This window comes from Haliaeetus albicilla, chromosome 2, assembly GCF_947461875.1.
Source record: "Haliaeetus albicilla chromosome 2, bHalAlb1.1, whole genome shotgun sequence".
Taxonomy (NCBI): domain Eukaryota; kingdom Metazoa; phylum Chordata; class Aves; order Accipitriformes; family Accipitridae; genus Haliaeetus; species Haliaeetus albicilla.
Window position 1 is genome coordinate 62,342,879 of NC_091484.1, and position 14,678 is coordinate 62,357,556.

General features: G+C 39.8%; 1 protein-coding gene across 2 annotated transcripts in view; it reads left to right on the forward strand.

Annotated features, from left to right (window-relative positions):
- APBB1IP (amyloid beta precursor protein binding family B member 1 interacting protein) overlaps positions 1 to 14,678 on the forward strand; it is a 72,530-nt gene that overhangs the window by 17,053 nt on the left and 40,799 nt on the right. For both annotated transcript variants that reach the window (XM_069777369.1, XM_069777379.1), the window contains exons 2-6: positions 73 to 144; positions 3,427 to 3,514; positions 5,358 to 5,647; positions 11,429 to 11,506; positions 13,794 to 13,953. In XM_069777369.1, coding sequence (XP_069633470.1) covers positions 73 to 144; positions 3,427 to 3,514; positions 5,358 to 5,647; positions 11,429 to 11,506; positions 13,794 to 13,953 — 688 coding nt within the window. The remainder of the gene's footprint in view (positions 1 to 72; positions 145 to 3,426; positions 3,515 to 5,357; positions 5,648 to 11,428; positions 11,507 to 13,793; positions 13,954 to 14,678) is intronic.

Consider the following 14,678-nt stretch of genomic DNA (forward strand, 5'->3'; position numbering starts at 1 on the left):
TCTGCTTTTGACCATTGCTGGCTTTGAAACAAACTTGTGATGATTCCTTGTCTGTGGATTTTTTTCTTTCAGATGGAGCAAACATGTGATGATATAGATGAAATGTTCAGCAATTTACTTGGGGAGATGGACATACTGACCCAGGTAAATAATTCTTTTTTTCCATTAAGAAAAATAGCTATTATGTGTTAGAGAAGAGAGGCAACTTTTCTACATTTTTCATGTACCTCCATTCTCAATAAATACAGATATATTTTTTTGAAAAACCTTCAACTAAGTTTCTCTGCTTGACATTTAAAACAAGTGGCCTGAAGAATAAGGTAATACCAGTGCAGGCTAGGTTGTTAAAGAGAGCTAACTGCTTATGAAAGATGTTTTCTCCAAAAAAAAAAAAAAAAAAAGGCAATTTAAATTCCTCTGGACTCGGTCCCCAAAAAATTCAAAGATTCTGTCAAAGCAGGAAGAGTTTGACTCAGAATTTTCAGGTATGAATGCTTTGCATACATGGGTAAATGGGATGTAGCCTGAGTGTCAAATGTAAACTTTGGAAATGAAAATGACATTTTGAATATATGCATAAGAGTAATCTCTAGATATGGCAAAATACTAGAATACAGCTAGGGTGGCATGCAAGAAATTATAGAGACATTATTGCTAGTGCAGAATACACTGAGGAGGAAACTATAAATCAGCATGAGCCTATTTCTAAACCTATAGTCATGGAATACTTCCTGCAAAAGCTGATGAAAGGAGAATTTTTATTTCTAAAAAAGCCCACAAAGTCAATAAATTTGTTGTATTTTAATAATGCAGGCTTGAAAACACTTAAGCTGTCATCCTGGATTCTGTGTGAGTTTGATTACAGCCTCTGTTTTGAGGGGTCTTTCCTCTTGGTGCATCCCAGTGCTTCCCAAATTAAATACCAGTAATTCTGAGCCACAGCATAGGAATTGTGCTTAAACTGTGTGAAAGCCAAAATTTCATATGACGTTCTTAGCTGTCAAATCACAATACTGTGCCCCTTGGTAGCCTTCCTGCTTTTTAAGGGCTTTTTATAACCATGCATATTTATTTTATATGTATATGTATATAAAAAGGGAGGGGTTTAGGGTAATTTCATTTCATTATTATGAAAATTAACGAAAGACTGCTTGTGATAAATTTTACCTCCTCAAATTGGACACAGCACTGTTATGAGTGCAGGTGATGGGAAGAGAGTAAGAGAGTGAGCCTCTTCTCTCTCTGCTTATGAGTGCAGTACTGGGTGGGATGGGACATGTTCCTGAGATGGAGACTGACTCCTCCTCCTCTCTGAAGTGCTGGCATCACCTCTTTCCTCAACATTGTATGGGAGAACGAGGCAGGCATGTCTGAAAGCCTGAAGACTTTCAGTTAACAGACTCGCATCTGTTAATTCCTTTAAACTCTTAATTTCCAAAATGAGACTGTAGATAGTTTTCCACCCTTTTTCACCAATCTGTCTGTTCCTAAAGTAAGTGTAAATGATAGAAGCACACAGAGGTGCGTTCATGTTGCATAACAAGGCTGAAAAATAAATGCAAATTCAGAATTGGGCTTTTATTCTATTTCTGTATACTTAATTTTAAACTTTTTTTAGCATTTTGATAGTTTTATCTTTAATTTTCCTTTGCATGTACTTTCATTTTTTTTTCTGCACTTTTATGGCCATTATGAGATGTTACTTCTTCTTGTTAGATTAGTAATGAAAGTATTTCCTTTATGTTCTTACAGTCAGTTTCATCAATACATTTTGTGCCCTCCCTTTTTCTCACATATTTTTTTTTCTCTGGCACTGTAAAACTACCTCATGTGCTTCATTTCTCCCTCTTCCCCTATTTATACCATATCAGTTTTTATGAGAGTGAGTATTAACACAGAAACAGCATTTAAAGTTATCACTGCTTTGGTTTCCAGCTCTGTATAACTTCAGAAGAAACCAACACATCCTGGGTGGGAAATAGGTGAAAAGAGATGCCAAGAAAAACATTTGCATTAATTTTCATGGAAAACACCTGTCAGTTTCAGGCAACTCTACGAAATGTACATGCCTCTGGTTCAAACTGAGTATGAGCACCAGTAGACAAACATCTCACAGGGATGTATGAACAAGGGTATAGCTTGTAGGATATATGAAGCAATCCTTCCATTCTGCGCAGCATTGGTAAGACCTCAACAGTGAAACTGTGTCCAGTGTTGGCACTGCACTTTGAGGAGAAGGAGGGTCGACTGGAGAAAATCCAGAGGAAAACAGTGGGAATTACGAGAATGGAAAGAAACATGACCTGTAAGAAAAGATTGCATGAGGCTGTTTAGAGAAGAGGAGACTGAGAGCAATCTTAAAATACATCAAAGGCAGCAGCAGAGCAGAAAGAAGTACTTGGTTCCTTATGTCCACGGAGAGTAGGACAACAGGGAATGGTCTTCAGCTGCAGCAAAGAAGTTTAGAATAGGCATCACAAGAAAGGTTTGATGGCAGGAATAGCGATATCGATAGTGAAGCAGTGGAACAGATTGCTAGAGGTGGTGATGGAATTTATCTAATAGGAAGCTTTTTAAATCGGGTTAGGTATACATTTTTCACATATGACCCAGGTGTAACTGACCTGCCTTAGGACAGGTGAGTGGTCTAGACAGACCCTTGAAATTCCTTTCAGTCTTCTCTACAGTGTTTGCTTATTAGAGCTATCGCCTTCCTCACTGTGGAAGGGAGAATGTATCTTTTTCTTCTCCGCTGTATGCACTTTTCCTAACTTGTGAAGCACTGGTTCCCTGCGTCCTTCCTGAACAACAAGGCACAAACTAGGAATTCTCTATTTAACTATGCAGATTTGCAGTTTACATTGCAAACAGCAGCATGTTTTGTTCTTTGTTGTGTTGGGGGTTTTTTTTTTTTGCAAACAGCATGAGAAAGCAACAGCTAGGTTACATTTATATTAGTAAATAAAGCACTCTGGAGCAAATGGCACTGTGTAGCTTAAATTTGTACACAATGAAACTCTTTCAACACCCTCCCCCCGTCCCCTTGCAAAAACCCCACCAAAACCTAAAAATCAGTCTGCCTTTATCCACTGTCTCTATTAGAAGCAGCCCTAGCCTCTGCTGTTACCCACACCAAGCCCAGGTGTTGCCTGACGAGAGTTGCAGTTGGCATGGGTCAACATTGTATTGAGAAGCATGCAAACCATTAAACACTTGGCATGATTGTGAGACAGTGCTTGAACCCTTGTCCTGACCCTATTTAGTTTACCAGTCTAGGCATAATCCCAGAAGCTAGTGTGTGTCATTCTGTTCCTTGAAGAAGAATCAATTTCATTAGACAAATTGAGGTAATTGATTTACAAATGTTAATGTCTGTGATAGTCATTATGTCATCAGATACCTGTTTTTTTTCTTCTACCTTAACAGAGTTTAGGAGTGGAGACTGTACAACCTCCATCCCCCAAAGTGTCCAACAATGAATTTAGCTTTACAGTTGGTTTTAAAGATTTAAATGGTAAGTAGCTGAATGGACTCTTTCATGCTTTTTATGCTTATTTAAAATACCTCACAGCAACAAATGAGAAGAAAAACTTCAGGCATCCTTGATCAAAAAAAAAACCCACAAAAAACAAACCAAAAGAAAAGAACCTGGTTTGCTGGAGGGGGAGATATATTTGTGTGTCTCAATTTAGGAAACTTCCAAGGAGCCAAATTTTTTTTAAAGAGATATTGCTCAGTCTTATATAGGAGTCTGAGTGTAGAGGAAAACAAAAATGAAAATTCCCCCAAATAACTTTGTAAAATGCAACCTTTTTTATGTAAAGATTTAACTTAATAGAAATCAAAGTTCCTCAGTGTGAGATCAGAGCTGCATAAGCATTTTTGTCCAGGGGAAGTATTGGCTTCAACTGCTTCCACTTTACATTGCTTACTCTCATTCTGGTTAGCACTGTCACTTTTGCATGTACAGCTGCTTGTTGAGTCTGTGTGATGAACCAAATGAGGGAATTTATCCAAGTTTAAAAAAAGAACCCTCCCTTTGGTTTTGTTTGTGGAGGTTTTTGTTGGTTTTTTTTTATGTCTGGGGGCTGGTTGTTTGCATTTGCCTGAGTTGGTTTTAACCTGTGTTTTTGTCCCAGAATCAGTTCACTATTAAGCTACCTAATACCTCTACCAGCAAAGTGGGTAGAGGTATGTAAATAGAGAGGATCATAAGCCAATTTTTCGACTGAAAAGAAAAGCTTCTGAAAATACTCTGTTAGCATAACAGGTAAAGCAGAGTAAACTGAGGCAGTCTATTGACATGTTCACACTTAGTCTGATGAATGACCTATTCGTTGTTGGATGATATTAGCATTGTTGAGTATCTAGTTCAGCACTCTCCATCCCTTTCCAAAATCCCACTTAAAGCTTTCCCAATTTGTGATTTTTTTTTTTTTTTTAAACTAGTCTCTTCAAAGAGGTTTAAACCACTGAATCTGTTGGTTCTTAAAGAGCTTTTCTCTTCTAGAAAGCTAAATCATCCTACAGGATGTTACTTCACAGGATCTCTTATACCATGGCTAGTTCAAACAACCAAAGAAAAAATTGCATATGAAGTTCCAGTATAGGATTTTATCTTACACTCTGACAGAGTAGAAGAGAGAAAGCAAAAGTTAAATATTTCTGTGATTTATAAGATGCTTTTGAAAAGAGCCTGTCTTGTTTGTTCTTTGCTTAAAGTATCCTCAAAATCCTGCATATTACATGAGGTATGTCATAGATGTTGATCACACAATTACTGATGTGCTACAAATAATACCATACAATTTCCCGTGTCTTAGAACTCTCCAATTCTGCTTCATGTTAATTTTAGAGTTGTAGAATAGTAGTACATAGAAGATATTCTTGTACAGTAGAAGTACAATAGAAGATATTCTTGATCTAGACCTCAGTTGCATGGTTTGTTGTGTGCTATATCAAAACTTGCTAAGCGCATATACTTAACTTATGTAAATAGCCTAATGGGAGCTAATGGAATTTCTTTCATCCGAATCACTAAGCCCAGAAACCTTGCTGGATCAGGGCCGGGTTTCGTAACATCATCAGGGCCTGAGACTGTATCACTGATAGTGAAGCTTCCTGTCCTGTTTAATTTGTATTCATAGAGTTCCTTGTACTCTGAACTTCAGTATGACCAGATTAATGGCTATTCCTAAAACGTGTTTGTTTCTTGAACCCATTTAGAATGTTGTTTCTTTTCCCATAACCCTTATATCTTACAGTAACCCATGCCTTCTGCAATTTAATCTCCACTGAACTGGAAACATAGTGTTTTGCATTGCACTCACTGACACATTTTGTGGTTTTCTTTACAGAATCCCTAAGTGCCCTAGAGGACAAAGACCTGGATGCTTTAATGGCTGATCTTGTAGCAGACATAAATGAGGTTGAACAGAGAACTTTACAAGCCCAGAAAACTTCTGGGAACCAGCAAAGTACAGTCACTCAGGCTTCAACAGGCTTGGATCGTGACATTTATTCTAAATCAAGTCCTTATGTTACCATTACTGGACAGTTTGGGGATGACTTACCCCCTCCACCTCCAGGCCCTGATTTAGACCTTCCACCACCACCACCACCTCCTCCTCCTGAGCCACTCACCCAGGTAAGCCTGGGTGGAACCTTGTACTCAGTGTTCAATAGTTCTTGTAATTTTGCAAGTGGTATTTGGCATTGGAACAACAGTGGATATCCCAGGTAGAAACATCTTGGGAAGGTTCTGTAATGATGAAACATGCATGATCTGTGGAGTCGGATTTTTCTATTATTGTGGACTCAGCAATTTCTGCCTGTTCCTTGACCTATTGCCCATTCCTTCGCCTTTTTAATCATCATTTTGATAACCCAAAACAGGCACAAATCATTGCAAATGGTTTATTGTAATGGAAAACTTGTCACTGGATTTTTTTAATAAGTGCTGATCAGATAATACCTTCTCATAGAGAACTTGGCTTTGGCATTAGTGCAAAGCGTGGCCAAAGATCCCATGTTTTGTGAAGATGTCACTGTGTTTGTTCATTGCAGTCCATGCTGTTGGTACTGATGAGAGGGTTCTGTGGAAGTTTCCCAGATCTATCCCTGGCCTAACTGATTTCTTGCAATAAGAAAAGTTGTTCAGTTGTGTAAAACTCAACGTTTGCTAGGAGACTGTCTGCAAGGCTGAGCACAAGAAGTACCTCTCCTAATCCCAACACAGAATCACTCTGCTTTTCTTGGTCTTGTCTTTGAAGGGAAGTAATGAAAACCATCTGCAATATAGGACAAATGCTCTTTATTGAGGAGGTGCCAAAGTTATCAGTATATTTATAAACAATTGGCTTACCTGTATACTGAAATTTCAGACTTAACACAACCTCCTCCATGTTTGTGTTTCTTGCAGAGCTGTTTTAACAACTGAAATTAAATGCAAAATTTCTAGTAGAAGCCTTAGAAATTCATTTCTTTGACATGAGGTTGTGGAGAGTGAGATAATGTAAGAATTCTGCCCTGTCACAGCCCTGTGGGGAGAGTACGTGCATTAGAAGAGTGATGCAGTCCAAAAAAGCATGAATCTGAAATCATGAAAGATCTAATACTATCTCTTTCAGTATTCATATGCATAGTAACTATGACTATGCATAGAGACGATGTTTACATTTAGGGAATGGAAAGAATTTAGGGAACATGAAAAGTGCTCTGTCAGCCCATGTAGAACTGTACCAGTCAGTTTTGCTTAAAACCATGGGCAATTCATTGCAGTTTAAAAGTCCACACAAACTGAATATGAATCCCCTCAACATCACTGCTGCCCCTGTGTTTAGCATCATACAGCAGACATATTTAGCAAAAGGAACAGAAAATTTGGTAGGAAGAGGACTTTTCTGATTATACAAAAAGTGATTCACTGGATAAAGCTTCATTTGGTGCATAGGACCTTTCAGTGCTGTTTGAAGAGTGAAAGTCATAAACATGTGGGAGGAACTTCTCCATTTTTCTGTATCTCAAAGATAATAGTTAACTTCCTATCTTACAGGAATATCAATATTTGCAAAATCAGCAGCTAGACAGCTTCAGAAGCTGAAGTCTTTTATTTAACTAGTGTAATTGATATAGAAGAGGTGCTGTCAAGATATGTTCTGTCCATTGTCCTACAAATATGTCCCCATCTTGATTTAGACTCGTGACCTGTAAGGAAGTACCAAGGTTCTGGTACAAATAGTCTGGTTTGGAAGCGAGGAAGTATGGTCTGGAACAGTAGCTGGTTAGGTGGGCTGAGATTGGCCAAACTGCCAGATTCAAGGGCTAGTAATTGATGGTTTGCTTACTGGTAACAGGTGGGATCAACACTAAGGCCTGCATTCTTTAACATTTTCATCTGTGACCTGAGTAATGACATAAAAAATAATCTGCAGATGTGCTGAAGATACTTTTAATTAAGGGCACTGACTGAAAAGATGAATAGCATAACTTCAGTGTAGGGGGACCTTGAGAAGCATAAGGACTGCACCAGCAAAACCCTCAGAAACCCAGCAAGGTACAAGGCCCTGCGCCTGGGGTGGAGTAACTCCATGCATTTGTACAGTTTGGGAGGCGACAGGCTGAGCAGCAGCCCTGCTGAAAAGGAGATGGCATCCTGGTGGGTGCCACATTGTATAAGAACCATGAGTGCAAGGTCACGTCAGTATGGGAAACTGGCCTGTGTTGGGAGGTGCATGGCCAGCAAAGAGAGGGAGCCATTATTGCTTTCTCTTGGCACTGGTGAGGCCACACCTGGAATGCTGCATCCTGTTCTGGATGTGGAGGTACTGGAGAGTGTCCAGCAGTGGGCTGGCCAGGGGCATGGAGTGATCAGGGGCCAGCAAGGACAGGCTGAGGGAGCCGGGCTTGTTTAGTCTGACAGAGGAGGCTGAGGGGTGATCTAATGACAGCCTAAAAATACCTGAAGGGTAGCTACAAAGCTGGTAGAGCCAAATTGTTCCATGGTAGTGTTAGGTTGTATAATAAGGGGCAACAGCTACCTGTTGTAGCTTTGTAGTGTTGGACAGGACACTAGGAAAACTTTTTCCATTTCAAGTGGTGGTGTAGCACTGGAACAGGAGACCCAGAGAGATCACAGATTCTCTTTCTTTGGAGGTTTTCCAAACTTTGCCAGGCAAAATCATGGCTCACCTGATCTAGTGTTGGTGACAGTCCTGGTTTAGGCAGGGAGCCATAGTACAGACCTCCAGACCTCTCTTCCAGCCAGCACTTTTCTGATGCTGTGATCTAAAGCTCACTGAAATTAACAGTGCTGCACAGTTCTTTCCCTTGAGTCTTCTACTGAGCCAATTCTCTGTTAGCTGACATCCTGCACTACCTGAGGGTCAAACAAGATTTCAGCGTGAAAAGAGGATATACTTGCTAAACACAACTGGAATTCTATACACAAAAACATAGCTGGAAGTCACTTCTGTCTCCCTCAATTAAAGTGTTCCTCTGAGACAGTGTGCTGAGTTAAATCTCAAACAGTGTTTTCTGGTCTGTTTCCAGATACAGGGAGAGGGCAGAGAAGGATGGGAACAGGAAGTATAGGCATTTCTAAGGAATCTGTCTGCAGTAGTTGATTTCCTCATGAAGGCACTGGTTCTGCTTTCTCCCACAGCCCTTGCCTCATTTCTGATACAGCTTGTATTCAAATACTGATGGCATACCCATTGTGTGGCTTACTGTCCACAAAATTGCCTATAGGGCTATTACACAAGTTGCAGTGTGAATGATGGAGGTGATAACCACTTAAAATTAATATGGAAAGAACTGATTTCAAATTAGTATTTACTGTTTTGGTTAGTATTTGCTTTGACATGACATTTCTGCTCAGTAGAATGAAATGCAGCTGTAAATGTAATGTATTTTGTTTCATCAAAATCCATGTTCCTGTTAGCCAGGATTCTTGGTAAATGATTCTTGAGCTAATCAAGGCTGATGTTTTGTTTAACACCTCTGGTTGTCTGTAGTCAAATAATAATAGTGTTAATTATTTCCAAGGCACCTGTGATACTAAGACTCTATTCTCTAACCTTTAAGTGTGCCAAAATTAAGAAGTACGGCCTTTCTTTCAGGGAAGCATAAAGCTGTCTCATAAGTTTCTGTCAACTCTGACGTTTCTTTTCAAAACTGTGCTTAAGCTAAATAAGGCTTCTACATTTTCTATGACATTATCTGGATGACTTTTACATGCTTCTGTTTGAAGATTCAGAAGACATGGTGGTGATACTGTAGTGGGAAAACAAATCATTTAGCCTGTCAAAGCATTTCTTTAACGGTGTTAAAATTTTGCATCTGTATGTTATTTACTTTGCATCATTTCCTTTTTCTACATTAAGACAGACAAAGGTTATGAAAACATGAAGGCTCTCGGGTGAGAACTCTGTTGCACAGATTTGTACAGTGCGTGAACTCTGTTCAACACGGGTCACATGCCGGTGAAGCCTGAGTTATACCTGCCTAAAATTTTCGGCAGAAAGTCTGCCCACACCACACTCAACCACTTTGGTTAAGATGCTTTTCTGGCTTCCTGCAGAGAGGTGTTTTGAGATGGTAAGGGGAAAGCTGTAGTGTGAGGGGCTGTGTGCTCTTCCTTCTGTAGAACAGTCAGCCTTACTGCGAAAGCCACTTTTGTCCAACAGCTTCTGTTCAACTACAGAAGCTATTTTGGATTTTCAAAATTAAGCATCTCTGAGCTGTAGCAATGCAAATTTCCATACCTGTGGAGAGGAAAGAAGACTTTTTTTTAACTGATTGCCTGGTATTTATAGTGGAGAATTTGACAACAGCAAACATGCCTGAAGCCATCTCTTTCAGGTTGCATACCTCACCTTGTATTTTTGACATCCTAAAGGACGCTAGTATCCAGGGGAAGCAATGATAAAACAAAAGATGTTTAGTTCGGCGAGAGGGATGTCAGTCATGAGTACTTTAGTTATGGCTGCACCTGCCTCAAAGCTTGGGATGAATAAGATAACCTTCTTAGCTCTGTTTTTGCTTTGATTCTGTGGTATCTCTGTAAGAAGGAGGTGGTGGCAATGGTTAGTTAGGCCTAGTTTCTTGCAAGTGCATTCCCTATGAGTTACAGCCATCCTGGGTTTCTCAGTAAAAAGACCACCAGAATTACAACTTTAGGGTAGAAGGTGGAGGCTGAAGGTTAATACAGAGAAAAATCTTGTGTGGAAACAGGGCAGGCAGGAACTTTCTCCCACAGTAATTGACTGGAAGTTGGTTGCGCCTGTGAGTACTGTAGGACAAAATCCTACTCCTTTAAAACAAAGGAAACCACAAAAGTGAGAGAGAGCAACAGGGACAGTAAAAATCAGCAAAGAGGCGAGAAAGCAAAGACAAGACAGTTTTCAATAGTGGGAGCAAGGATTTAAAGTTGGAAAGAAAGCAAACCCTCCAGAAGGACTAACAGTCAAAGGCAGCCCCAGGAACCATAGTTACTTGCTGCCCAAAGTGTACTTTTCCAACTCTATGTGACTAGGGGAGACTACTGGAAGATAGATGACAAAAAGAAACAGTCACAATCTATACACCAGTCACAGAGGCAACAGTAGGCACGGGCATCTGGTACATGTACCTAAAACTCTCAGCAGCTGGGCATCCAGAGTCTTCCTGGATCACAAACCTCACTGATATTAAGAGAGAGGCATGATATTGATACAGCTGCTTTGTAAAAGAAGAGCCAGGTGATACTGAGATTTTTAGGAATCTTGCTGTGGCATTCAGCAAAATCTGGAATGAACTCGAGTGCTCTATCTAACTGTGTCTATGTTAATATGAATAGGTCCATTACTAGAATAAAAAGCCATGATACCAATTTAATGAGGTGTTCCTCTCAGTAAGTGTGTGTGCAGTAAGAGCTCGTATGTGGCAAGTGAAAGAATTCGAGTAAATTAACGTACTTAACAGGAGGTGTAAAATTGTAAGTGGTATAATTGCAAGCCAAGTTTTCAGTAAGATCCTAAAAACTCTAGTTCTCTTAATGCTGTTGAGAGGCAACTTTTCTTCCAAGAGGCTGTATCCACAGTGCTGTTCATTCAGGCTAGATCTTCCTTCATCTTCTCTTTTGTATCAGCTGCAACGCATATGGAAACATAGAAGAGTCCAGTTTTCAGGCATTCCTGTAACATTTGAGGAACAGAACATGTAACAGCTGTATGACTGGGCAACGAAAGGAAGTGCTGGACTTGTAAATCAAAGCTTTGGGTGGAGGGTATTAGCTCAAGGAAAGCTGGGGATTCCCTGTAACTATGACGTTTCCCATGACAAGCCTTATGTTCTGGATATAAATAACAAGAAACAACTCTTTTCAAGTAGACATAAATTGCTGGCCTTACTTAACAAGAAGTATACCAAATAACTTGTGTCTTTTCAGGAAGAACAAGAGGCACAGGCTAAAGCTGACAAGATTAAGCTCGCATTGGAGAAACTGAAGGAAGCCAAAGTTAAAAAGGTGAGCCTTAAAATAGTGAAATGCTACCATAAGAGCTACCAGCTAAGTATCTATTATCATTCTTCTCAATAATAAAGTTCTTACTAAAACTTAAAACTTCTAAAGATATTCTATAGAGCTGTCTTGTCATCCACCTGAAGAGAAGTCTCTGGAAGAATGCTGCCTCTGAGGGACTCAGTTTTAAGAGGACTTGGAAAGCTCTGCCTCTTGTTTCTTCCAATGTTGGGGCAAAGCCCACTGTTCTGATAGATTACTTCAGAGAAAGTGGAATGTACATAAAAATATTGCTTACTTATGCTGTGCTGATTCCAGAAGTATTAAACATTTCTTCTACAATGGATGTGGATTTAGCTAATCCCAATTAATTAATGAGGGTCTTCTTGCTAAATCTTTTCACAGCAGTGTAGTAATATACAAGGATAATAGAAATTATTTTAGACCAACAAATTGGAAAGATTCCAGCCAGTGTCTGCACAGTGCTGCAGTGTGTCATGTAATTATGCCCACTCATCCTAAGCTAGTGTTCAGCTGAACTCAACAGAAGCTGCAGATGTTCAGTAACTCTGAAAAATGGATGTGAAGTAAAAACAGTCATGACCTTTCAGTCTTGCTCAAATAGGAGATGGGAAGTGCTGGAGACCAGAGCCTGCAGGGCTTCCAAGAAGAATTAAAGCTTCCAATAAATTTGGGGGTATCCAGACTTGAGATGATGCCCGCAGAACGCTTTACGTTCAACTTCTGAGAGAATGTGTTGGGAGGATTTCACCAGTGTTGTCTTTGAAAAGCTCTGTAACTAAACTTATGACTGCTCAGTGGTCACCCTCTTTTCCTTGCAATCTTGTCAATCTATAGAAATAGCTGAAGGGAGGGTGCAAAGAGGATACAGCCAGGCTCTTTTCAGTGGTGCCCAGTGACAGGACCAGAGGCAATGGACACAAACTGAAACACAGAAGATTCTATCTGAACATCAGGAAACACTTTTTCACTGTGAGGGTGGCTGAGCACTGGCACAGGTTTTCCAGGCAGGTTGTGGAGTCTCCCTCCTTGGAGATGCTCAAAAGCCATCTGGACAGGGTCCTGGACAATGGGCTCTAGGTGGCCCTGCTTGGGCAGGGGATTGGACCAGATGACCTCTAGAGGTACCTTCGAGCCTCAACCATTCTGTGATTCTGTGAAGATGGAAGCTGCATGCATGTTTCTGAGCAGTCAATTATAACCAGACAAAAATACCCTTTTTTCCCTAGAGGTGTTGTAGATTGTGCATGTACACCATTTCTTTTTCTCTATAATCTGCACTATGGCTCTACTTATTTTAGAGAGGAAGATACTTAACAAGGGTTGGAATCAAAGCAAGTTCATGTCTTTCGTTACATTTGCTTTTACTTTTCAGAGATAGTGTAGATTTTCTCTTGGGGTTCATCACCCTCTGCTTCTACCTATTCTTTAACAGAGATTGTCTCTCTAGTACGAAAGCTTCTTATGCACACATTTTAAAATAAAGAGCTACTTAAACAAGACTATATGGAGAAATCCTCCCAACTCACCAGTTTAGTTCCAGCTTCCATGTACTGATCCTGATAGACAATTTTTCTTCTGTTTTCAGTAGTAATGGAGCATTTTAAGTACTTCCCTTATGTATTTGCAGTTCTTTATCACATTTTATGTACTTCAGCATTTTCTTGTGTTGTTCTTCCCTGAAAAAAGTGCACACTGTTTCTTGTTTAAAAAATACTTCACAATATGAAGAAATAATGAGTGTCTTAGGTTAATTTGGTCAATATAAGTAAGTCATCTGTTTGCTTTATTGATAGGTGTTAGACTGCTGCCCCTCTTAGTACAATCTGATTTCAGGTTAGTCTGTTGACATGGCTAGATTCTTTAATTCTTTTTCTCATTTAAAACTAAACTTTCCATATTTCTAGCTTGCATTATGGACACTCTGTCCTTTTGTACTTGGTTTCCCTATCAAGCATTCTTCTTAATTGCACATCTAGTAGATGTAGAGAAGAGATTAACTTCTGCTTTTTCTCCATAGCAATTTCACCTTTCCTGAAGTCATGCACAGGACAAGGTTCAATTTCCTTTTTTGAGAAAAGGTCTTTATTTTGGTGGCAATATAATGTGAAAGCTTCCAAGCTGTTTTATTCCCTCAGCTCACTGCGGGACAGGGTGCCTTTGAATCAGTAATAACCTTCAGCCTTAATCTTTCTTATCTGTGTTAGCAGATTCAGACTAGCCTTTTACTTGCTTCTGAAATTAACTGACTCTTCTGTGACTCTGTACTCAGCTTGTTGTCAAGGTGCACATGTACGATAACAGCACAAAGTCACTAATGGTGGATGAGCGTCAGGTGACACGGGATGTTTTAGACAATCTGTTTGAGAAAACCCATTGCGACTGCAACGTTGACTGGTGTCTGTATGAAATGTACCCAGAGCTGCAAATTGGTAAGTGGTGTAGTGACAGAGTATATAGCAAATAGATATAGAGCCTCCTATGCTATTGGTAATCTTGAAAGGATAATTAATAACATTTCTCCTGCCCACATGTCCACTGGTGTTGGAACATTGCAGTCTGTAATCTGAGGGATGCTGCAGGAATGTACTTGAGCTGTTCTTGCTGTGGAAGTGAGTCTTCCATTTGTCCACGCTGTGAGCTGCAGAAGGTTCCTTGCCCACCACTGTTTCCATCATTCTATTTTACACAAAATGAAGGGTCCATGTGAATTTCACTATGTTTGTCAAGGCAGTGACAGACCCAAACACACCAGTACTCAACTCTACCCTTTGAAGAGAGGATGCCGTGCTGAAGTGCTGTCAGCAAGCTGTTACATTACTGGCCAAACAAATGTTGTAATTAAACAAGACTGAGAAGTGTTTTAGTAATTTCTAATGCTTTTCACTTGTAATAGTCGTTTTCTTAAGTGTAGTTGTGGACAGGATATCGCTCTCTGATGGGGCTGCAGCTCTGCTGGTGGTACCTCATGATTTAGGAAGTAACTAACCTGGCATCCAGGTCCCTAGGAAACAGCTGTGCAAAACTTACATATTGTTTAGTGCTACTTAATGAGTGTTGTTTCAAAAAGGCTTCAAGACCTGATTAAGAATAGAGTATTCTCTAATTGTGAGTTATTTCAGAATCTTTTTATTGTCCAGGCTGCAAAGGTAATCAC